The sequence below is a fragment of the Molossus molossus genome, unplaced genomic scaffold, assembly GCF_014108415.1.
Source record: "Molossus molossus isolate mMolMol1 unplaced genomic scaffold, mMolMol1.p scaffold_m16_p_20, whole genome shotgun sequence".
Classification (NCBI taxonomy): Eukaryota; Metazoa; Chordata; class Mammalia; order Chiroptera; family Molossidae; genus Molossus; species Molossus molossus.
In genome coordinates, this window is record NW_023425356.1 from 12250493 (window position 1) to 12276429 (window position 25937).

At 36.5% G+C, this 25937-nt stretch overlaps 1 protein-coding gene and 1 pseudogene across 10 annotated transcripts in view; both read right to left on the reverse strand.

The window, feature by feature from the left end:
• ST7L (suppression of tumorigenicity 7 like) overlaps window positions 1-25937 on the reverse strand; it is a 147031-nt gene that overhangs the window by 111714 nt on the left and 9380 nt on the right. For 7 of the 10 annotated variants that reach the window (XR_004960849.1, XM_036271850.1, XM_036271852.1 and 4 more), the window contains 5 exons: window positions 24060-24222; window positions 21721-21775; window positions 17373-17488; window positions 10644-10722; window positions 227-381 (listed from right to left, as the gene is read on the reverse strand). Coding sequence is in view for 9 of the 10 variants with exons in the window: in XM_036271850.1 (XP_036127743.1) it covers window positions 227-381; window positions 10644-10722; window positions 17373-17488; window positions 21721-21775; window positions 24060-24222 (568 nt within the window). In the remaining variant the exon portion in view is untranslated. Of the gene's footprint in view, window positions 1-226; window positions 382-10643; window positions 10723-17372; window positions 17489-21720; window positions 21776-24059; window positions 24224-25189; window positions 25194-25937 lie in introns of all 10 variants that reach the window. The other 3 variants (XM_036271854.1, XM_036271858.1, XM_036271857.1) reach the window with 3 other exon arrangements.
• LOC118636920 lies at window positions 11989-12828 on the reverse strand (annotated as a pseudogene).

Below are 25937 nucleotides of genomic sequence, written 5' to 3' on the forward strand. Positions count from 1 at the left end.
ATTTCTCAATAACCAAAGTAGATCTGTTCCCTTCCACAAGCATTCTCTAACTAATACGTACTTCTGTCTTTCTGGCTTGTAGATATTATGAATAGATTAATTATCTCTTAGGAAAAGTAGCTAATCTCTAAGTATTAAGTTTATTATTGTTGTTTTGTATTTTAAACATAAAAGAGCCAATTGCAGGAACTAAAAGACAGGTAAAAATTAGTTCAAACTTGCTTACTCAGTTGGGCTTCATGCTGAGGACTTTGGTGCTGGCACTGCTGTGACCGCCTATAAATCATTTCTCCTGCCTTCAGTGCCTGTTTAAATAACCTTTCAACATCTACAATAGTTGTTGCTTCTTCCTCAGCCAGTAGAATATATGCAGTGGCACAGCTATAAAGAAAGCAAGACCATTTTAAGTAAAACAGTAAAGCAAGTATATTCTCTTGGGTATGTCACTTTGCTCTATGTCATATTTCCCTACCTTTCTCTACAAGTTCCATCTCTTGAAGAATAAAACCAACTTTATTCAAATTTTTTTTCTTTATTGATTTTAAAGAGAGAGGAACAGAGAGGGAGAGAGAGAGATAGAAGCATCAATGAGAGAGAACATTGATTGGCTACCTCCTGCATGCCCCGAACTAGGGATTTGGCCTACAACCTGGGCATGTGCCCTGACCAGGAATTGAACTGGCGACCTCTTGGTGCATGGGTCAATGCTCAACCACTGAGCCACACCAGCTGGACTTTATTCAACATTTTAATTTATTGGGGAATACTGATATATTCTCTATGTCTTGTTTCCACAATTTTTTTTCCTTTCCTATCTTTATTTTCCTCTATTTATTTTCTATCATTTTTACTTCTGTATCCATTCTCTGACCATTTGTCCTATATTTTTCTTTTGTGGAAGAGGGGAGAAAAGAAGATATATAAAGAATTATCTGCCCTGGCCGGTTTGGCTCAGCAGTTAGAGCGCTGGCCTGCGGTCCAGAGAGACCCGGGTTTGGTTCCCGCTAAGGGCATGTACCTCAGTTGCAGTTTGTCCCTGGCCCTGGTTGGGTTGTGCGCGTGGCAGCCACTCGATTTGTCCCTTTCACATCGATGTTTCTCTCTCTCTCTCCCTCCTACTCCATCTGAACAAAAAATAAAAAGAAGTATCTGAACAGTAGTTCAAGGGACTATGCACTCTAGCGGTCACACCTGCTCTTAGTCATCATATACTTTGTAATATCCATCTAAGGAATAATGGAGGTATAAAAGACAGTAACCATTGAGAAGAAAGTCCCATGTCCAACTAGGCACCTTTACCTTTTGACTCAGAAACACAGGATCAGACCTTTTCCCCTACACTGAGTATTCCCTCTTTGTGCTGAGGCATCCTCTTGGACTTAGCCACAATAGTACTGCAACAAAATATCCCTTAATCTGGGATAGTCTTTCCTCCTACACTCCTACTCTCACTTATCACACCCATGCAAAACATTTCCTTTTCCTTACCCCATTAAAACACAGATTTCTCTTTATATCCTTTAAGTCAAAAGCTGGCTAGTAAGATAAACTAATGTGTTTGGGGGCAGAAAAAGAGAAACAAAGTTTTCTTTCTATTCCCAGAAATAACTAGTTCACATCTCTTCTGAAGACAATGTACTAAATTCTGTTTATCTAAGCCTAGATTGTCCAGAATTGTGGTCATTGGCCTCACGTAGTTATTGAGCATTTGAAATGTGTCTAGTTCAGGCTGAGACACACACCAGTCAGTATACGGTCAGTGTAAAAACGCACACTGAATTTTGAAGACTTAGAAGAATGTAAAATACTTCATTAACAGTTTTTTTAAATGTTGAATATATGTTCAAATATTTTAACAATTTGAATATAGCTAAATAAAATATATTATTCAAATTTATTTCATCTATTTCTTTTTACTTTTTAAATGTGACTACTGGAATATTTAAAGTTACATATATGGTTTGCATTACAACAGGCAAGAAATTATTGGTAAAAGTACAAGGCAGGCATGAACAAAAGTAATGTTAAGATAGCAATAAACAGATTGAGGACAAGACGGGTCTTTCAGATGTGGAAAATGCAAATTATACCATTTCAGCATCCTTCAACTAATACCCTAATTTGAAGTATATAATAATTTCACTAATCAACAGAGATTTCTTCATCACGTTACACTGGACTAAATTAATCTATCCTTATGATTTAATTACTGTAGCTTCACAGTAAGTTTTGAAATCAGGAGTCCTCTAACTTTGTTCTTCTTTTACAATACTGTTTTGGCTATTTGAGGTCTCTTGCAATTCCATATTGAATTTTACAATCAGCTCGTCCTTTCTGCAAAAATAGCAATTGAACTTTTTTTTTTTTAATTTTTTTTTTTTTTTATCCTCACCCGAGGATATTTTTCCATTTTTTTTGTACAGATAGAGTAGGAGGGAGAGAGAGGAAGGGAGAGAGAGAGAGAAACATCGATGTGAAGGGACACATCGAGTGGCTGCCACCCGCACGACCAACCAGGGCCGGGGACAAACTGCAACCGAAGTACGTGCCCTTAGCGGGAACCGAACCCGGGTCTCTCCCGACCGCAGGCCGACGCTCTAACCGCTGAACCAAACTGGCCAGGGCTGCAATTGAACTTTTGATAAGAATTGCATTGAATTTGTAGATCAACTTGAGGAGTACTGCCATCTTAACAATATTAAGTCTTCCAATCCATGAACATGGGATGTCTTTCCATTTATTTAGATCTTCTTTAACTTCTTTCAGCAATACTGTGCAGTTTCCAGTGTACAAGTGTTTCACCTCCTTGATTAAATTTATTCTTAAGTATTTTAATTTTTTTTTTTTTATCCTTACCCAAGGACATTCTTCGATATTTTGTTCAGATGGAGTGGGAGGGAGAGAGAGAGAGAGAGAAACATCGACGTGAAAGGGACACATTGAGTGGTTGCCACCCACACGACCCAACCAGGGCCAGGGACAAACTGCAACTGAGGTACATGCCCTTAACGGGAACCGAGCCTGGGTCTCTCCAGACCACAGGCCAATGCTCTAACGGCTGAGGCAAACCGGCCAGGGCTATTTTAATATTTTTGATGCTACTGTAAATGAAATTGTTTTAATTTCCTTTTCAGATAGTTCATTGCCAGTGTATAGAAATACAATTAAAAAAAAATTTTTTTTTGGTATATGTCCCTAGCAGGAACTGAACCCGGGATTCTCTGGTCCACAGGCCAACGCTCCAACAGCTGAGCCAAACCGGCCAGGGCAACAACTAATTTTTATATGTTGATCTTATCTCAGACAACTTTGTTAAACTCATTTATTAGCTCTAATAGTTTTTCTTGTTTATTTGTGTGTGTGTGTGTGTATTTTTTTAAGATTTTTGCATATAAGATTATGTCATCTGTGAACAAAGATAATTTTACTTCTTTTCCAATTTGGAAGCCATTTCCCCCCTTATTCTTGTCTAATTGCACTGGCTCATACCTGCAGTGCAATGTTAAAAAGGAGTAGCAAGAGCAGACATTATTGCCTTATTCTTGATCTTAGAGGGGAAAATTTTCAGTCTTTTATAATTATAATTGAAAATGCAGTTAGAGCCCTGGCCAGGTTGGCTCAGCAATTAGAGTCTCGGCCTGCAGTTCAGTTCCCACTAAGGGCATGTACCTCGGTTGTAGTTTGTCCCTGGCCCTGGTTGGGGTCATGCGGGAGTCAGCCACTCAGTGTGTCCCTTTCATGTCAATGTTTCTTTCTCCCTCCCTCTCACTCTATCTGAACAAAAAATAAAAAGAAGTCCTCTGGTGAGGATAAAAAAAAAAAATGCAGTTAGAGCGTTGGTCAGTTTGGTTCAGCGGTTAGAGCATTGGACTGCAGACCAAAGGGTTCGATTCCGGTCAAGGGTATGTACCTTGGTTGCAGTTCATTCCTCAGCCCTGGTCAGGGTCATATATGAGGCAACCAGTCGATGTGTCTCTCACACTAATGTTTCTCTCTCTGTCTCTCTCTCTCTCTCCCTCTCACTCTATCTGAAGATAAATGGAAAAATATCCTCGGGTGAAGATTAAAAAAAAAAAGTGCAGCCCAGGTTGGTTTGGCTCAGCAGTTATAGCAATGGCCCGCAGATCAGAGTCACAAGTTCAAGTCCAGTCAAGGGCACATACCTCAGTTGTGGTTTGGTCCCAGTCCAGGTCAGGGTCCTGCAGGAAGCAACCAATCAATGTCTCTCTCTCACATCGATATTACTCTCCCCCTCCCCCACTGGATCTGAAGATAAATGGAAAAATATTCTCAGGTGAGGATTTTTTTTTTAATGCAGTTAGAGATGGGAAAAGGAGGGGCATCTGTAATAAAAAAAAATTAATAAAAAGAAAAAAATGCAGTTAGCTATGGGTTTTTCACAGATGTCCTTTGTCAGTTGCAAGAAATTTCCTTCCATTCTGTTTTCTTTTAGTGTTTTTGTCATAAAATGGTCTTGGATTTTTTTCAAAGGCTTTTTCTTCATCAGTAGATGATCATGTGGTTTTTGTTCTCTGTTCTATTCATGTGGGGGGTACACTGACTGATTTTTCATATAGTGAACCACCCTTGCTTTCCTGAGATAAATCCTACTTGGCCATCACATATAATCTTTTTAATATGCTGCTGGATTTGGTACGCTAGCATTTTGTTGTTGTTTTTGTATCCTCACCTGAAGACATTTTTCCATTTTGTTCAGATAGAGTGGGAGGGAGGGAGAGACACAGAGAGAGAAACATCAATGTGAAAAGGACACATAGAGTGGCTGCTTCCTGCATGACCCCAACCAGGGCCAGGGACGAATTGCAACCGAGGTAAATGCCCTTGGCCGGAATCAAACCTGTGACTCATTGGTCCATGCACTGACGCTCTATCCGCTGAGTCTAACCGACCAGGACCAGTATGCTAGCATTTTGTTAAGGATTTTTGCATCTGTATTCATAACAAATATTAGTCTGTAGTTTTCATTTCTTGTGATGTCTTTGTCTGGTTTTGGTATAGGGTAATACTGGCCTCATAGAATGAGTTAGGGATTTCACTTATACATGGAATCTAAAAAACAAAATAAATGAATAAGCAGAACAGAAACAGACTCATAGATACAGAGAACGACAGATGCCAAATGGGAAAGGTTTGGGGAATGGGTGAAAAAGGTGAAGGGATTAAGAAGTACAAATTGGTGGTTACAGAATAGACATGAGAATGTGAAGTATAGCATAGGGAATAGTCAATAATATTGTAATAACTATATATGGTGTCAAATGGGTACTAGACTTATCAGGGTGACCATTTTGTAAGTTATATAAATGTCTAATCACAGGGTAGTACACCTGAAACTAATATAATATTGTATGTCAACTGTAAATTAAAAATTAAAAATGTTGCCCTGGCTAGTTTGGCTCAGTGGTTGGAGAATCGACCTGTGGACCAGAGAGTCCTGAGTTCAGTTCCTGCTAGGGGCACATACCAAAATTTAAAAAAAAAATTTTTTTTAAATAAAAAATGTTTTAAATATTTTTAATTTTTCTTTATTGATTTTTCTTTTTCTTTTTTTTTTTATCCTCACCCGAGGACATTCTTGCACTTATCCTCAGATAGAACAGGAGAGAGAGAGGGAGGAAGAGAGAGAGAAACATCAATATGAGAGAGACACATCGAGTGGTCGCCACCCACATGACCCCAACCAGGGCCAGGGACAAACTGCAACCAAGGTACGTGCCCCCAGCGGGAACCCAACCCGGGACTCTCCGGTCCGCAGGCCAACACTCTAACTGCTGAGCCAAACTGGCCAGGGCTGTTTTAAATATTTTTAATGAGTTAGGAAGAGTTATGTCCTCTTCTATTTCTTTGAAAAGAGCTGGCATAAATTCTTTAAGTGCTTGATAGAATTCACTAGTGAAGTAATCTAGTCATGGGCTTTTTTTATTTGATAGTTTAAAAATGACTCATTCAATCTCTTAACTTATAAGTATGTTCATATTTTCTATTCCTTCTTGAGTCAGTATTAGTAGTTTGTATATTTCTAGGAATCTGTTCCATTTCATCCAAGTTATCTAATTTGTTGACACATAATTGTTCATAGCATTCTCTTATAATCTCTTAAATTTCTGTAAGGTCAGTGGTAATGCCCCCAATTTCATTCTTATTTTTAGTATTCTGTCTTTTCTTTATTTTTCATTGGTTAGTCTAGCTAAAAATTTATCAATTTTGTTGTCTTTTAAAAAACCAACCTTTGGCCCTGGACAGTTTGGTTCAGCAGTTAGAGCGTCAGCCTGTGGTCCCAAGAGGCCCGGGTTTGGTTACCTCTAGGGGCATGTACCTCATTTGCGGTTTGTCCCCAGCCCTGGTTGGGTTGTGCAGGTGGCAGCCACTCAATGTGTCCCTTTCACATCGATGTTTCTCTCTCTCCCTCCCACTCTATCTGAACAAAAAAATTAAAACATGTTCTCGGGTGAAGATAAAAAAACAAAAAACCAACCTTTGCTCTGACTGGTTTGGCTCAGTGGTTACAGTGTCAGTCCATGAACTGAAGGGTTGTGGGTTCAATTCCTGGTCAAGGGCATGTACCTGAGTTGAAGGTTGGATCCCTGGCAACAGTTGGGATTGTGTGGGTGGCAGCCAGTTGATGTGTCTCTCTCACATCAATATTTCTCTGTCTCTCTTCCTCCCTTTCTCCCTCTCACTCTATCTGAAGATGAATGCAAAAAGTGTCCTTGGGTGAGGATAAAAAAAAAATGTTTGGTTTCATTGATTCTACTGTTTTTCTATTCTCTACTTTATCTCATTCTAATCTTTATTCCTTTCTTCCTTTTGCTTGAAGTTTAGTTGGCTCTTCATTCCTTAAGATATGAAGTTACATTATTGATTTGAGAACTTTCTTTTTATTAATGTAGGTGTTTATGTCTATAAATTTTCCTCTGAGCACTGCTTTTGCTGTATCTCATAAATTTTGGTATGTTTACATATAAGTAATTAATGATAAGAAATAACTTGTTCCTGCATTTTTCTATTTGTTTTCTATATGTCCTTTCTTTCTTGCCCTCATTTCCTGTATTAGTTTTTTTTTTTTATATTAGCTATTTTCTAGTATACCATTTTGATTCCCTTCTTATTTCTTTTATCATCTTTTTTAGTTATTTCTTAGTAGTTAATAGTTAAAAATCTAGCTTGAAGTAATACCAACTTAGTTTTAATAGTATACAAAACTTTGCTCTCCCCCAACCCCTTGTGTTGTTACGGTCACAAATTACATCTTTATAAACTGTACGTCCATCAACATAGACTTATAATTATGCTTTTACATAGCTGTCTTTTCAACTGTAAAAAGAACTGCAAACTAAAAGTACATTAATACTTTTATATTTGCCTATGTAATTATTTTTACTGGTTTTCTTTATTGTTTTGTGTGGAGTCAAAAGTGTCTAGTATTCTTTTATTTCAGCCTGACAAACTCCTTTTAGCATTTCATGTAGGACAGGTCTACTAGCAATGAATTCTTTCAGTGTCTGTTCATCTGGGAATCTCTTAATTTCTCCTTCATTTTTGGATAGGTATGCTGGATTATAGAATCTTTAGTTGACAGTTGTTTTTTTTTCTTTCTTTCAGAATTCTGACTGTCATCATACTGCCTTTTGGCTTCTGTGGTTTCTGATGAGAAATTAACCATTAATCTTTTTTTTTATTATTCTTTTTTCTTTGTATTGATTTTAGAAAGGGAGAGGGAGAGATAGAAACATTGATGAGCAAGAACATCGATTGGCCGCCTCCTGTATGCCCTCCACTGGGGATTTGGCCCACACCTGGGCATGTGTCCTGACAGGGAATTGAACCAGCAACCTCTTGATGCATAGGTCAATGCTCAATCACTGAGCCACACGGGCTGAGCCCATTAATCTTATTGAGGATCCCTATACGTGATAAGTCGCTTCTCTCTTGCTGCTTTCAGAAATTTCCCCGTGTTTTTGGCTTTTGAAAGCTTGATTATAATGTCTTACTGTGGCTGTCTTTGAGTATATCATATTTGGGGTCCATTAAGCTTCTTGGATATGTAGATCCATGTCTGTCATCCTTTTAGGGATCTTTTCAGCCATTATTTCTTCAAATATTCTTTCTGCCCCTATCTCTCCTCTCTTTCTGGGACTCCATTATACATAGATTGGTATGCTTAATAGTGTATCACAGGTTTCTTAGGCTCTGCTTATTTTTCTTCATTCCTTAATTTTTGTTTCTTCTCAGACTAGGCAATTTTGATGGACCTAAATCAAGTTTACGGATTCTTTCTTCTGCCTGCTCAAATCTTTTGCTGAACCCATATAGAAATTTTTTCTTTTGGTTGTACTTTTCAACTCCAGAATTTTGATTTAGTTCCTTTTAATTATTTCTATATCTTTCTACCTATTCTCTAATGGTGAGACATAATTCTCCTGGTTTGCTTTAGTTCTTTGTACATGGTTTCCCTTACTCCTTTCAGCATATTTAAAATAGTTGATTTAGCCCTTGCCGGTGTGGCTCAATTGGCTGAGTACTGTCCTGAGCACCAAAAGGTTGCCAGTTCAATTGCTAGTCAAGGCACATACCCAGGTTGCGAATTCGATCCCCAGTAGGGGTGTGTACAGAAGACAACCAATCAATGTTCCTCTCTCATATCAATGTTTCTCTCTCTCCTTCTTTTTCTCTCTCAAATCAATTTAAAAAATAAAACAGTTGATTTAAAGACTTTGTCTAGAAAGTACAAGTCTAGGCTTCCTAAAGGACAATTTCTACTCATTTCCTTTCTTTTCTGTGTATGGGGCATATTTTGTTCCTTTGCATGTCTTGTGATTTTTGCTTGAACACTGGGAATTTTGAACATAATCTGGAAACTCTAGAAATCAGATTTCTTCTCTTCCCCAAGGTTTGTTGCTGCTGCTGTTGTAGTTGTTTATTTGTTCAATGACTTTCTGAACCAATTTTGTAAAGTTTGTATTCTCTATCATGTGTAACCAACCAGTGAAGTCTCTGTTCCTTTAACTTAGTGGTGAGCCAATGACTTGATAGAGATTGCCTTAAACACCTGGAACAAAAAAAAAAAAGACTTTGCACATGAGGTGTGTGTGTGTGTGTGTGTGTTGGGGCATACCTTCAACATTTAGTCAGGCAGTTTACAACTCTGCCTTGGCCTTCGCTTTCTGTTTGTACAGAATCTGAAAGTTAGACAAAGAGCTTAGGGCCTTCTTAAGCATGTACCTTGGGTATGTGTGAGGCCTTTTAGATTTCCAGGAATATGCAGGAGCTTTTCAAAATCTTTATTTCTAAAGTATCACATTCCCTAGCCTTTCCTCCAAAACTTTATTATTTGTCTATTGTTTGCCCCAAATTTTATCCCTTGCCACAGGCAGCAGGGACTAATGTATTTGCCTTTAAATGTTTTAAACAAATGTCTCACCCCACCCCCACCCCATGTTGTGTCAGTGCTAGGAGAATTTTGAATTAACCTAAATAAAGGCAAGTCCCTTGAGCTGGTCCTTAAGGGAGCCACCAGACAGGTCCAAACAAACAACCACAATTCTTCTTTTTTTTTGGTGGTACGTGCCCCTAGTGGGAACCAAAACTGGTACTCTCTGGTCCACAGGCCAACACTCAACCGCTGAGCCAAACTGGCCAGGGCTCAACCACAATTCTTTGAGAATAAAGTCCATTCTACTTCTTCTGGTAGTAGAAACCTACTTCCAGGATATGTATAGAACTGCTGTCTTCAAGGCTACCAATGAGCTAGGGAATAGGGTATGGGGCCATTACAAGTGAAAACATCACAAAGCTTTCTTAAGAAAGTCAGCTTTTTTTTTTAATTGATTAAGCATTCTCCAGGTTGTTATAAACTTTTTATTAGCTTCCAGAGTTTCAATAAAGTTGATTTACTGCTTTTGAAATTCCCTACACTGTCATTTTTGTTCTGCCTTGGGAAGGTCTTCTTAATAAGGATAATATATCTGTGGGGAGTGGGAAAGAGGAAGGATACAGGGGACAATGCTAAGTTCACATTATTCAGGAAGCATACCTTGATTAATCCCAACTGGGGTCATATTTTTACTCTTGGCATTTATTTAGTATTAGATTAATACTTATTGCTCTGTCTCATTTAAATATTAAGTTGACTTATGATTTTACATTTTGTCTTTTCAAAATATAAAGTTAATACAAAGAGCTATAAAAAATAAATGCTGTTAACATGAAAAAAAAATAAGTTAGAATTACATTTTACTTATTCTGAATCCCCATCTCATGCCTCCCATCCCATTAGAAACTAAAGTTCACAGGGCTGAATGAATGCTTTAAATGAAAAACAAAATTAAAACAAGTGGCACAGTATTTTAGTACTCGTTAACTATCAAGTATTATCACCAATTAGATCAGCATTCTCCATTTAAAAAGTATTTCTAGCATAATTTCTATTCAAAAGCATAAATAAATTTACACTTTCAGAAGCAAAATATATATGTCAGTGAACACTGCAAATTTTGTCTTTAGTATGCAAAAAGAGAAAGGAGACTGCTAATGACTCAAGTGTCTTAGGGACAAAAGGAAACATTAAACATCAGCCTGCATCCCTTCAAAACAAACTTATTTTCCATATATTTCAAACTTACTCATTGTTTAATTCTAAAGCTTGGTAGGCTGCTTTGATTCGAGCTAAAGGATTTCTTTCCCTCCATGCCTTCTGCATAACTGTAGGAAAAATATTTCAAAAAGTAGATGAGATGGTAAACATAAATAATCTTAGGCAAAATGTATGAAGAATGAGCTGGGAGCGCAAACAAAGACTTAAATAACATGTTCTTAAAAGAAAGAAACAAGAAATTGGGGTTCTAGCTCACATTAACCTTATGAGAAATTTACATTAAATTTGGAAGTTTCACATATAATAAAAATATATTGTTTTTCTGGTCTATTTAAGTAACAAAACATAAGGTAGTTAATCAAATTAATCACATCATTATTATACATGAACATTATATATCTAAATGCATATTAAAATTGAGTTTCAGTGACATCAGATTATAATCACTATGAAATATTCCAGTTCCTTTATCATTTTGAAAATGTTCTTTAGAACTACTAGAAATATATAAAACACTTAAAAACAAAGTATTTGTCTAAGCAGTGATTCAATTGGGGAAGAATGTCTGAATTTGAATTTTATATTAAAAGGGAGGGGGTTAATTTAGAATATAATACATCTATGGAAAATGCCAAGTTTCTACAAAGATTCAACAAAAGCCTGAATTGGAATCTCTCTGAAATAACACTATTAGCTATCATTTACAGGACCAAATGAAAATTTCACACTAAGTAGTTTCTTAAAAATTAAACAAATAAAGTAGATTCATGAAACTATCTGGCCTATTTCAAGTTTCATAAGAAAAATAGAGAATCTATAAATGTTGCTTTTGGAACAAAACCCACAACTGTCCAGCAAGAATAATGTGGAAAATGTTTGACTTTTCCTTTGGAAACAAAATATTAGTCTTGGCTTAGAAAATGAGAAAATATATTCTACTTGTGTAACAAAAATACATTTCTGATATCAAACATGTCACCAGCTAGCTGACAGCTAATGCTTCCTGAACAAACTGATGCATATCAGCACCCATCTGATAATAACCAGGTAAAGAATAGCATTTTGCTGAAACATTAAAATATAATATAAAATTAAATATAATATTAGACTTGCCATTTTTGATGATGGGCTCTCTTCTATAAGTTACATGATATTTACAAGTCACATTTTGACACTGACTCTTCACCAACATCTTATTTTTTATTTTATTCTTTTAATTAAAAAACCGTATTTAGAAGCATTCAGAATGTCAACAGAATAGCAGCAACTTTTTTTTTTGTAATTACAGAGTGGCATTCAGTTAACAGAAAAACAATTATTTCGTATAAGCTGCATTAGAAACAAGCAAAGATGAAAAAACTAACGTCCCCATATATAACTAATTTGTGCAAGGCACTAACAAGAACCTGCTTTAGATTTCCATGCCAATTTACAACCCCCATACTGTACCAGGCAAGGTTAGTGGTTACTGAAAATATCACCAGGACAGGGCTATCTAAAGACACATTTGGTAGTGTGTTAACTATACAAAAAGACACAGTACAGTTTAAAAACAAATCTTACACAGCCTTACATTTCAGTTTTTTTCTTTAAAAGGAATGAGTTGTGTACAGGAGGTTAAATGCTTTATAGACAAGAAAAACTATGCTAGAACCAACTTATTCATCATCTTCATCTTCTTCCTTTTCATCATCCTCTTCATCTTCTTTCTCTTGCTTTTTTTCAGCCTTAATGATTCACTTTTTTGCCTCATTAGGCTCTCTTTTAGCTCAGTATGCAGCAATATCCTTTTTGTATTTCTCCTTCAGCTGAGCAGCCTTTTTTTCATAAAGCTGCTTATCATCTGCAGCAGTGTGATTCCACATCTCTCCCAGCTTCTTTGCAACATCAACAATGGATAGGTGATGATTTGGGGCAATACTCAGAACAAAACAAGAGAAAGGCCAAAGGAGACCACTTTTTGTTTCCCCTTTAGAAAGGATAGAAGTTTTCGTTTCTCTTTCATAATGAGCCCTGTCCACCTTTGCTATGCCTTCAAATTTTCCTTTCTCTTTAGCAGACATGGTCTTCCACCTCTCTGAGCACTTCTTAGAAAACCCTGAGAAGTTGACTGAAGCATCTGGGTGCTTCTTGTGTTCTTTCTGGCAAGATTGCACAAAGAAAGCATATGATGACATTTTGCCTCTTGGCTTCTTAGGATCTCCTTTGCCCATTTAAAAAAATTTTTTTTAATTGATTTTAGAGAGAGGAAAGGGAAGAGAGACAGAGAGAGTGAGAGGGAGAAACATCCATGTGAGAGAAAAACATCAATTGGCTGCCTCGGACACGTGCCCTGACTGGGGATCAAACCCATAACCTGGATTATATGCCCTGACAGGGAATCAAACCTGCCACCTTTTGTTGTACCAGATGATGCTCCAACCAACTGAGCCACACTTGCCAGGTCTTGCCCATGTTTAATTACTTTTCTTCAGTGAGCACACAGTCACCCAGTGCCCATTTGGCTTAAACTTGACCCAGCGCTGTCTCTATGAAGCTCAGTGTACTGCAATGGCTCTCTTTACCAACATTCTAAATGGTTTGGTTATTCTAGTATATTAAGTATATATCATAATTTATTTAACCAATTCTCTTTTGATGGAAAATTAAGTTACACGCAATTTTTTGTTAAATAGAAATATTGTGATAACCACCTTTCAATATCTAGCTTTGTATAACTGACCAAGTGGAAAAGCTAGTTAAAATGTATGCATCTTTTTAAAAATTTTGAATGTATACTCCAAACTCCTCTCAATAAAACTGCATTAATTTACATTATCTCAGGCAGTGTAGGAGAGTAACTGTGTCCCTGCTTCCTTATCAACACTGAATATTAGTCTTTGTTAATACAGGAAAATGATCTCATTTGCATTTACATGTCTTTTATTTCTGGTAAGGTCATCGAATCCACCTTTAAGCATTTTTTTATTCTTTTGTTTTCCATTGTGCTATCCTGCCTTTCAACATTATTCTTCTCAACCAATGTAGTTCTAAGTCAAAGAGGAAATTAAGTAAAGGAAGAAAAATACATATTTCCTTCTAAAGATGGTTTAGGTATAATTTAAAGTGAAATGCTAATTAAATATTCAACTTTAAGAGGTCTTGATAAACTTAAAAAATAACACAAGCAATTAGCAATTCAATCAAATTTATATTTTCAAGTTAAATAATATTCCAACATGCCAACATGCAAAAAGACACTAGCATTTTTCTCAAGATCAGGGGTCCCAAATATAAATGCCTACAAAAACCGGGCACAGAAAACATAAATGAATGAACTAAAAACACATGTACTGTCTAAAGGAGAGAATCACAGCTCAGGGCTAATTAATGCCAAGTGGAAATGCAGGTCCAAGTTTGCCATATTTCCCAAATTTCTAAAAGTGTAAATCTGAATTTTAATGTTAAAAGTCTCCTGATTTTTAAATGTTAATAAAAGAGCCCTGGCCCGTTTGGCTCAGCAGTTAGAGCGTTGGCCCGAGGACCAATGAGTCTCGGGTTTGATTCCAGTCAAGGGCAGGTACCTCAGTTGCAGTTCCTCCTCAGCCCTAGTCGGGGTCCTGCAGGAGGCAACCCATCAATGTGTCTCTCTCAAGTCGATGATTCTCTCTCTCTCTTTTTCTCCCTCTCTCTCCTCCTTTTTTTCCCTCTCTCTCCCTCCCTCCCACTCTATCTGAAGACAAACAGAAAAATATCCTCAGGTGAGGATTAAAAAATAATAATTAATAAATAAATGTTGAAAAAAGAAATACCATGAAAACGAATTATCCAAAAACATTACTGGCTGGCCCAGAGGATGTTCTCTGTTTTAGATAAGTCAGTAAGATGAGAACAAAATCGACTAATATAGGAATTTCTGATGACAATACTCAAGAGAAATTTATCACATCACACATATATACACACTTGTCTTTTTTTATTCTAAATCTGCAGATAAAAATCTTTATCTTTATGTGAGTGTCTAAAAAGATCACGATGGACCCAACAGTCCATTTCTGGATTATTATTCACAATAAAGTCTGTTCTTGAGTCCACTTTTTTTTTTTTATCCTTACCTGAGGGCATTTTTCCATTTTTTGATCAGCTAGAGTGGGAGGGGGAGAGAGGAAGAGAGAGAGAAACATTGATGTGAAAGGGACACATCGAGTGGCTGCCACCTGCACGACCAACCAGGGCTGGGGACAAACTGCAACCGAGGTGCATGTCCTTAGCGGGAACCGAACCCGGGTCTCTCCGGACCGCAGGCTGATGCTCTGTCTAACCGCTGAGCCAAACCGGCCAGGGCTCTAGTTTTATTTTTAAATGTCTACATTTATAATGTCAGAAACTACATTCTTTGCAATTATTTAACCTTATGATATCAACTTTAAAATGTGTACAGGGAGCCCTGGCCAGGTGGCTCAGTTGGTTGGAGTGTCATCCTGTACACCAAAAAGTTTAGTGTTTGACTCCTGGTCAGGGCACATACCTAGGTTGCAGGTTCGATCTCATGCCCTACGGGAAGTAATCAGTCAACATTGATTATTTTTTTTCCTCTCTCTCTGAAAACATATCCTTGGGTGAAGATTTTTTTTTAAGTGTGAAGAAATACATAGTTTTTCAAAATTCTCTTAGGAGGTATATGAAAAAAAATGTTTTAAGACCATAGCTTTAGTGGATAACCATGGTTGGTATCTGAAAAGCCCCCAATTATCTGCAATTCTGCCTGTGAGAAGAAGGTGAAGCCTTAATTTGCAGAATTACTTCAGTCCTTAAAGTTAACACATAATACTGATTTTCCACTGTTGTTATTTCCTAACACCTACACTTTCGCCATTAATGTAAACATTAAGCATATAAACAAAAGCAATTACTTTTTCTCCTATTTACAATTAAATCATTTAATGTAACCATACAAAACAGCTTTGGGTTTCCTGCTTCCACCCACCATTATTATATTTAATCCAGCAAAGAGATATCACAATGAACTCACTTCAGTGCTGGAAAACTGGCCATTTTTCAGACCTTTATTATTGGTGATTTTCTTCTGCTTGTCAACGTGATAATAGTGGCAATGTGGCAGTAGTGCAGTGGTTAAGACCCAGAATTAAGTTTGAAACCGAGCTTTATCATTTAATAGCTAGATGACTTAGGCATGTTACTTGATTCCCCTTTGCCTCCATTTCTTTCTTTCTTTCTTTTTTAATCCTCACTCGAGGACATTTTTCCATTTTTTGTTCAGAAAGAGTGGGAGGGAAGGAGAGAAAGGGAGAGAGAGAGAGAAACATTGACATGAGAGGGACACATTGACTGGTTGCCTCCCATAGGACTCCAACCAGGGTCGGGGACGAACCACAACCAAAGTATGTGCCCTTGACCAGAACTGAACCCATGACTCATTGGTCCGTGGGCCAATGCTCTAACTGCTAAGCCAAATCAGCCAGGGCCATTTCTTTATTTTTAAAATGACACGAATAATAGTACCTACCTCATAAAGTGATTGCAAAGACTAAATTACTGCATTTCTATAAATTGCTTAAAACAGTGCTTGGTGCATAATAAGTACTTTATAAGTGTTAACTATTATTAGTGATATTGCTGAAGGTATCTGTGACACCAACACTACTCATTCATTCATACTTTCATCAGAGAATAAATATTAATATTTACACCATGCCAGGCACTATGCTAGATGATAGGGATTCAAAGATGATGAGAATAGCCTGGCCGGTGTGGCTCAGTGGTTGAGCATTGACCCATGCACCAAGAAGTTGCCGGTTCAATTCCTAGTCAGGGGCACATGCCCATGTTGTGGACCCGATCCCCAGTGGGGGACATGCAGGAGGTAGCATATCGGTGTTCTTTCTCATCAGTTTTTTTTTCTCTCTCTCTCCCTCTTCCTTCCTCTCCCTCTAAAAATCAATGAAGAAAAAAGAAATTTCTTTTTAAAAGATTATGAGAATATAGTAGCTGCCTTCCAAAGTTTCACACTCTATCATGTAAAGCAACACGATATCATTAACAAATAAATGTTTGTGGTCGAGAATTCTTTCATTGAGGTTTGGACTAAGTACTGTAGAACTACAGAGAAGAAGGAATCTCAGAGAAGGCTTCCTAGAGAATGTGACTTTTAATTTGGATCCTGAAGGATAGAAAAGAAGGACAGAAAAGGAGGGAGAGGACATTCAAAATAGAAGGCTAGCTGTGATAAAGATGTCTGTCTTTAAGTGGCAGATTTAAGAGTCTCTATATTCTTTCTATGGAGAAGAGCTTAGAGAGAATTAAACAGATATTTTTATGATCTTCCACCACTTTACATGCATCTCTAACTTATGACTGGAATAAAATTATGTCATTTTTCTCTATATGCCATGCCCCAATGTTTATAATTTGTCTTACTCTTTATTTTTATGTATAATTGCAAGTATTAATTTTCCAGACCAAAACTGGGTACATTTTTCTCTGCAAAAACAGTTGCTATATTTGATCTGAAAGCTTTTTTAAGTAATAATAGAAGTAATATTTTAATAAAATAGTTATAAATTCTTTGTAAGAAGGAAAGTTAGCTAAATAGCCTAGTTTACCATCATAATTAGTTTCAATTTAATCTGGGTTTCTTACCAATAATGCAAACAACTCCAAGCCAAATAACTTTGTATATTATAATAAATAACTATAAAGAGCTTTAAAAATAATTTTCATGACCACTGTTTATCTCATGAACAGAGATGACACATACCTGTGTCTGAAGGATGTAAAATGTCCGTGTCACAGGTGAAAAAGGTCTGATGGTCCTGAGCTGACAAATTCATGTCATAGTATGTAAGTGGCTCTTTACCAGTCACCCAAGTGAATCTTTACCAAAACACAAGCAAATATGGAAATCAAACATGAGAAAGCATCGATTTGGTATAACAGACACTATTTAAAATTCAAAAATAGCCCTGGCTGGTTTGGCTTGGCCCGCTAACCAAAGGGTTGCGGGTTTGATTCCTGTCAAGGGCATGTACCTTGGATGGGGTTCAGTCCTTGGTTCCTGGGTCACGCAGGAGGCAGTCAATCAATGTATCTCTCTCACATTGATGTTTCTCTCTCTCTCTCTGTCTCTTCTTCCCTCCCTGTGTCCCTCCCTCCCTCTCTGTCTGAAAATAAATGGAAAAATATCCTCAAGTGAGGATTTAAAAAAATATATAAAACATAAATAAATAAAAATAAAAAATATACTGCTAAAAATTCTATTTCAGGATGCTTTATTTATTTATTTTTTAATTTATTTTTTATTTTTGGTACATGCCCCTAATGGGAACCAAACCCAGTACTCTCTGATCCACAGGCCGATGCTCCAACCACTGAGCCAAACCGGCCAGGGCTTTATTTTTTATTTTTATTAAAAAAATTTTTTTTCTTTATTGATTTTAGAGAAAGAGGAAAGGAGAGGGAGAGAGAGAGAACATCGATTGGCCGCCTCCTGCATGCCGCCACTGGGGATGTGGCCCATAACCATGTGCCCTGACCAGGAATCAAACCAGCGACCTCTTGGTACATGGATCAATGCTTAACCACTGAACCACACCAGCCGGGCCTATTTCAGGATGTTTTAAAAGCTTATTATAATTAATAAAGCTAAAGAGATATCCTGTATAAACTACTTAGAGCATAACAAAACATTAAAAATTAAAAGGAAAAAGTCTGGGTTATTCAACAAACACTGCTTCAAAATTGAATTTGAAGAGATAAAACAATTTGGCTTAAGGATATATACCTTGCTAAATATACTTCAATAAATTTTCAGTGAGTTAGAATTAAGTATTAAAAGTAAAACTACAAAAAAAAGAAAACAGGTGGATTTTCACTAGATGTCAAGATGGTAAAGGGCTTTCAACACATTAAAACAAAGAGGAACTTTTTCAGATGTTACTAAATTAGAAATTTAAACTTGTATATCCCCCTGAGATCCACAACAATAATAGCATGTTAACAGACTGGATAATAAATACATTTTTAAGTATATAATCTCATTATTAATTTAAAAATAGCAAATTAAAATAAATTTTTTTTTTCTTTTAACTTTCAAATTGGCAAATATGTATATGTTGTCAGGTGGGATATGGATTCACATACACTGCTGTACAAATGTAAACTGGTATTTACATTTCTGGTTCCAGAAATCAATTAGGTAATATCTATCAAGAGTCTTAAAAATAGTCACACCTACCTAGGGGGTAGGTATATGATACTATATTATACCATCCTCTCTACTTTTGTTTGTTTTTCAAATTTTCCATAATCAAAAAGAAAGGATTAAAGGGAAGGGAAAAAACTGTTCACACCCCTTGATTCAGTAATACCAGTACTACAAATCAACCCTAAGGAAACAATCATATATGTGGCTAAATATTTATATATAAAGATATCCCTCTATGGGGGAAAAAAAGCGGGACATCTGTAATACTTTCAACAATACAGATTTTTTAAAAAGATAATCCCTCTAGTGTAAATATTAACAGTAAAATATAATCTGTCATCCAGAAAGTGGAGCAGTAGAGGTAAGGTATGGTAAATACACCACTAAAAATCATGTTTTTTAAAAACTCATGTTTTGAAGAAATTCTGTGAGAAATTCAGACATTTTGATGTTCAAGTTTTATTTTTATATATGCATTTAGAAGACAGACTAGACAGAAATACTAACAGCAATCAATACTTAGTGATAAGAAGAGGTGATTTTTACTTTCTTTTTTCATGTATCTCTTCATTTTCCCATTTCCTACATACATTTTATAATCTGAAAAAAAGCACTTTAGAAGCACATTATAAGTATTATATACATAAATGCTTAAAGATATTAAGTTATATCCGGCCGGTGTTGCTCAGTGGTTGAGCATCAACCCATGCACTAAGAGGTCACTGGTCTGATTCCTGGTCACAGCACATGCACAAGTTGTGGGCCAAATCCCCAGGGGGGGACATGCAGGAGGTGGCCAATTAATGTTCTCTCTCCTCGATGTTTCTATCTCTCTCTCCCACTCTCTTCCTCTCTCCCTAAAATCAATAAAGAAAAAAAAATTTTTTTAATAAATAAAGACATTAAGTTATTTAATAGTATGAGTTGCCTTGTTATTTAAAGTTTTTAGCTATTTTGTGAGAAATTATCAAAAAGAAAAGGAAAAAAAAATCTTTGTTCACTCAGCAGTTTTGCTACACATTCTAAAATCACAAAAAATTAACAATTTATACTATTCCAAAATGATTTGAAGTATTTAAAAATATAATGTACAATATCAATAACTAGAAGTAAATTAGTAAAACTCAGTCAAGTAAAAACAAAGATTGGACCATAAAATAGAGTCTGGAATGAGGCTACCATATAAAATACATACACTGGTTAAGGGTTTGCTACAACATGATTTTAAGCTTTCTAGAATCACACAATTATTATCATTGCATTTAGACTTTTTTTAAAAATTTAATTTAATTTTTTTTATCCTCACTTGAGGACATTTTTCTATTTTTTGTTCAGATAGAGTGGGAGGGAGAGAGAGAGAAGCATCGATGTGAAAGGGACACATCGAGTAGTTGTCACCCGCATGACCCAACCAGGGCCGGGGACAAACTGCAACCGAGGTACATGCCTTTAGCAGGAACCAAACCCGGGCCTCTCTGCACCGCAGGCCGACACTCTAACCACTGAGCCAAACAGACCATGGTGCAATTTAGATTTTTATATTAAAACAAAGTAATCATTCAAAAGAAGCATAAGGCCTGCAGTGTGGCTCAGTGGATTGAGCACCGTCCCATGAGCTGAGAGGTCCTGGTTCGATTTCTGGTCAGGGCACATGCCTGGGTTCCGGGCTCAATCCCCTGTGGGGGGCATGCAGCAGGCAGTCAATGTTTCTCTCTCACATCTATATTTCTATCTCTCTTTCCCTTCCTCTCTCTCTCTCTAAAAAAAATCAATAAAAACATTTAAAAAAAAAGAAGTACAGTATTCCTGATACTAAGAAATTTCTCATTAAAACCTTCATGAAGTAGCCCGGCCGGTGTGGCTAAGTGGTTGAGCATCCACCCATGCACCATGAGGTCGCTGGTTCAATTCCTGGTCAGGGCACATGCCCAGGTTGTGGACCCGATCCCCAGTGGGGGGCATGCAGGAGGCGGCCAATCGATGTTTCTCTCTCTCTCTCCCTCTCTAACATCAATAAAGAAAAAAAAAATTTTTTTAATCCTTCATGAAGTAGACACTGTATAATGTAACAAGGAATAGCCTAAAAACTTATAAATAAACACAGTGAAGAAGTTCAAGGACCTGTCTCTTGCAGAATCCCTTAATACAGGCTAATGGCATCTCTCATAAAAGCCTAGTTTTCACTTCCCAGGAATGACTGTCCTACACCATCAAGTCCTTAACAGGGATTATTATTTAATCATTTAGTATCCCCATCATTTTACACAGTGCCCATACATAGCAGACACATAGTTTCCTGTTCAATGAACTAAATAACATGCCTAGTCTACCTCTAGGTAAAACACAGCCCTTCTCAAAATAAAGGTAAAATATCTTTGGTCATAAGTTTTAAAAGTTGTTTTCTCATTTAGTGTAAAAACCAGGAGAGAAATGGACACAGTAGAGCAGACAGACAATGGCAATATAAAATACAATGTAAAAATACTATACCCTGTACTGTTGCACAAATGAAGTTCACATTCACATTCAGATTGATATTTTCCTAAAGAATACTCAAATAAAATTTGAAATTGAGCACGTATGCATAGGAATACACTGATATCTGTAATTTTTTCTTAATCTCATTAATTCTTTGAAAAGGCTTTCTGCCATAAACCAAGGGCCAAATGTATACTTATTATGTATTTATTACAAACATATAGTTTGAAGCAATGAACTCAGTATTATAAAAGTAAATAAAATCAAGATGCTGCCAACTAACTTTGGGCTAATCATTTTACCTTATTATATATCAGTACCTCCAACTAGAAGAAGCTGTGATATATGTGTAAAAACAAGTGTTTCCATAATACTTTTACTCTAAAAACAATGCCATAATTATACTGAAAGCAAAATGTAATACCTCCTATATTCAGCTCCTCTGAAAAGGTTTAGAGGGTTTCTCCATACCTTGCATTCTAAAAAACAAAAGAGAAAAGGGAAAAAGTGAGACAGTTTAATCAAATGCAATTAAATCTTAATACACCAACATTTATTGTGTAGTCACTGCATGCTAAGTACAGTGCTACCCACTAATAACAAAGATAAATAAGGCATGGATCAACTCTACCGTCATGAAACATACAATTAAATCTAGCCACTCCCTTATTTCTGCCTTCACAGCATTTGGTTCATAATTCTATTATAGCACTTACCGTATTACAGTGTGATTATGTTTGGTTTTAAGTTTCTCCCTTTTATAATTTTCATATTTTTAAAAATCTTTTAATATCTTTGCCTGAGGATATGTTTGATTTTATTTATTTAATCCTTACCTGAAGATATTCCTGCATTTATCTTCAGATAGAGCGGGAGAGAGAGAGGGAAGAGAGAGAGAGAAACCTAGATGTGAGAGAGACACATCAAGTGGTCTCCACCCACACGACCCCAACCGGGGCCGGAAACAAACTGCAACCAAGGTATGTGCCCTTAATGGGAACCAAACTGGGGTCTCTCTGGTCCACTGGCTGATGCTCTAACCGCTGAACCAGACCGGCCAGGGTGTTATTTATTTATTTATTTATTATTAATCCTCACCTGAGGATATTTTTTCATTGATTTTTAGAGAGAGTGAAAGGGGATGGGGGAGAGGGAGGGGGGGAGAGAGAGAGAGAGAGAGAGAGAGATTAATAAAATATAATGAGGTCAACAGGGTTGTGAAGAGGCCTAATGAAAGAAGATAGTTTCATTTGGACAGAATGAGTTCAGTGGGCTTAGAGACATCAAAAGTGGAGATTTCTAGCAGACTTAGAAATGAGGGTCTTGAAAGAGAGGTTGGGGGTATAAATTTCAAATTAGTTCTCCCAGCATATACATCTGTGGAAGATAACACTATAAAATGAGATAGTTACCCAGGGAGAGAAAGTTGAACCAAAATAGAACTTTGACTCACTTTTGAGGTCAATTCAAGCATCTCTTCTGTGAAACACTTTGTGGCTCTCCTTCCAAGAATAACTACTCCTTATTTTCTGTTACCACAGAATCTTCAATGCACTCTATTTAAGTATCTTTTGCCATCCTTATTTACATGTTTGTATTCTCTACAAGGCTGGAATGTTCTTAGGGTTACCATCACTCCCATTATGAAAGGGTATGTTAAGCCCTGGCTGGTTTGGCTCAGCGTTTAGAGCGTTGACCTGTGGACCAGAGAGGCCCAGGTTTGGTTCCCACTAAGGGAACTCAGTTGCAGTTTGCCCTCAACCCTGGTTGGGGTCATGTGGGTAGTGACCACTCAATGGTAGCAAACATCTCACATCGATGTTTCTCTCTTCCCTCTCTCCCTCCCACTCTATCTGAAGATAAATGCAAAATATAAATAAATAAAAATATATAAAAAAATGCCAGCAACTGAACTCAGATATTATTCTTCTATCACACTAATATAACTCTAGGTTCATTGAACAAATGAGACTTTATGGCAATCTATGGAATTGACTCATTTGTATTAGTACTGTATGATTATTATCTATACCAAATGAAATGAGTAATTCAAAAACATTTCTATTTGGCTTTGAAAATTTTACTTTCCTAAGTGCATATCATTAGTTCTTACTTTGTATTACTAGATACATATAGAGAAAAATCTGAAATTAAAGCATGACAATAGAACATCCATACCGGAATTAACTGCGATTTTGATATCTTTATAAATACACTGAGATTAAAAAGCATTTTTCCTAACATAATTCTCTTGGCAGAGATGACTAATTGTCTCTGTTCTCTCCTTTATCTAATAAGATCCTCTGATCATTAGCTGGGTATATGTACACTGAGAAAATAATTACAATTTCTAGCTTCCTTAACAGCTAGCTGTAGCCATTTGACAAAGGTCTGAGCAGTCAGAAGCAAGCTGAAATAATACGTAACACTTCTGGGAAGTGCCCTTGCTTGCTATGGGTTGGGCCAGGGGGAAAGAGTGTCCTTCTCCTGGCCTATTCTCCTCCTGCTGATTGGAAGGTGGATATGATAGCTGGAGCCAGAATGGCTGTCTTGGACCACAAGGCAAAACTGCATGTGGAGATGGCAGGCTAACAAATAGAGGTCTGGGTCTCTAATGACCATTATTCTCCAGATCAGCCATGGATTACCTATACTTACATGAAAGACAAACAACTTCTCTCTGTTGTTGTAAGTTTTCTGTCTTCCATAGCCAAACACAATCTTAACAATACAGTTCTGAAAACACATTAGATAAGAAGTCACCTGACAAATTCTGTCTGGTGGTTTCACTTTCTCTGTTGCTGGAAAGCGAAGTTGACTCTGAAATGCTTCTTTCTGTTCCTCCCATTAATGGTCGCAAATGGTTTACAGACACTTGCTCAATAAAAGACATGCCATGTTTATGAAAGTACCAATATTCAAATATCTATGACAAACAGAAAACATTCTTTGCTTAATACAGAACTGATCAGCAGATGAGCTGAAACTAAAACATTATCTTAAGATGTTCCTGTTTAAATCAGCATTTTAAATGTGCTCTCCTTCCCAAAATTAAGCCAAACACAAGATTCCCCAATAACTTATGCCAAGCAATAGTGAAATACCTTTTTCATAGCTTTGTCATGAAATCTAGACAAGCTTAGACAAAACTAGAAGAAAGAGATCTATAAATAGAGCATTAAAAACAATAAAAAGGGTTTATCTATAGATAATCCAACTGTTATATTACATTGTCATTTTATTCTATCCGTAGCATACTTAAACAACAAACAAACAAGTTTGAAACAATTACCATGGTGAATTAGACTAGGGTTAGAATGCCCACATTTGACTCCCAATTTAGCTATCTATTGGCTATGTGCTTTGGGCAAGTCGCTTAACCTCTAACCTCTCAGACTCAATATCCTATCTATTAAACATGGTTAATAAGAATTATAAGTGCCTTTGAACAATAAAGTACTATTTCAGTATTTGGCAGTATTGTTAATGTAGGTTAAGAGTCAGGTTGATTCCCGTTTTGAACCATTTAAAAACCAGGATATTTCACTTCTTTCTGTTTCCATGGTTTATTACCAAAAGAGGAATCAAAAGCTCTCTGTGCCAAATTAGCAGGATGTTTCATATTTGAACACTCCAACCTTCTCAAGTTCCTTTGCCTGACTCCTTTGGGTAGCAGCTTAAATGACACATCCTTGGGGAACTTTTCCTGATTCCACAGAACAGAAAGCGGTGCCCCCATTGGATCTTTCAGAGTAATTGTTTCACTTGTATAATTAGTTAAACAACTGATTGTGTTGCTATTTTTCAAGCTCCAAGCATACTACCTCTTCAGGAAAAAGTAACACAAATAGTACAGCTTAGCTTCCTCATTTCCTTCAGATCTTTACTAAAGAATCACTATTTCACTGAGGCCTTCCCTGTCTATAATATCAGTCTTCTCCTCTGATGCTTCATATGCCTTTTCCTGCTTCATTTTCTCCTTTAGCACTTATCACCAATAGTAAGAACATACTATTTGCTTTACTTATCTTGTATTGTATATTGCTCTATTATAGTGCAAGCTCCACAAGGATTTTTTTGTTTTCTCTCTTAGAGGCCCATTAAAACAAAGTTAAATGAGAAAAAATAAAGGTAAATATGATCTTAAAAACAGCAAGCAAAAAGCAGCTAGATACACACAGGGGAACAACCATATGACTATCAGCTAATTTTTCAAAAGAAACTTTGCAGTCCAAAGGAAACAATATATTCAAAATGATGAATCAAAAATACTCCACCCAACAAGATTATCATTCAGAATTTAAGATTAAAAAAAAAAATCCCAAATACAAAAAAAAATCTCACTAGTAAAAGCAAATATTTAATAAAAGTGGATCAACTAATTACAAAGCTACTACAATTAAGACCAGGGTAATCTAAAATAATTTAAGGATAAACATACAGAAAAAGTATGAAATATGACGTCATAAACGTAGTATGTAGGGAGAATGCAATAAGTGTAGTAGTTTTGGAAGGATTCAACTTAAGCAATTGTGGTTTTTTTATTTATTTATTTTTTATCCTCACCTGGGGACATTTTTGCATTTATCTTCAGATAGAACGGAAGGGAGAGAGGGAGGAAGAGAGAGAGACACATTGAGT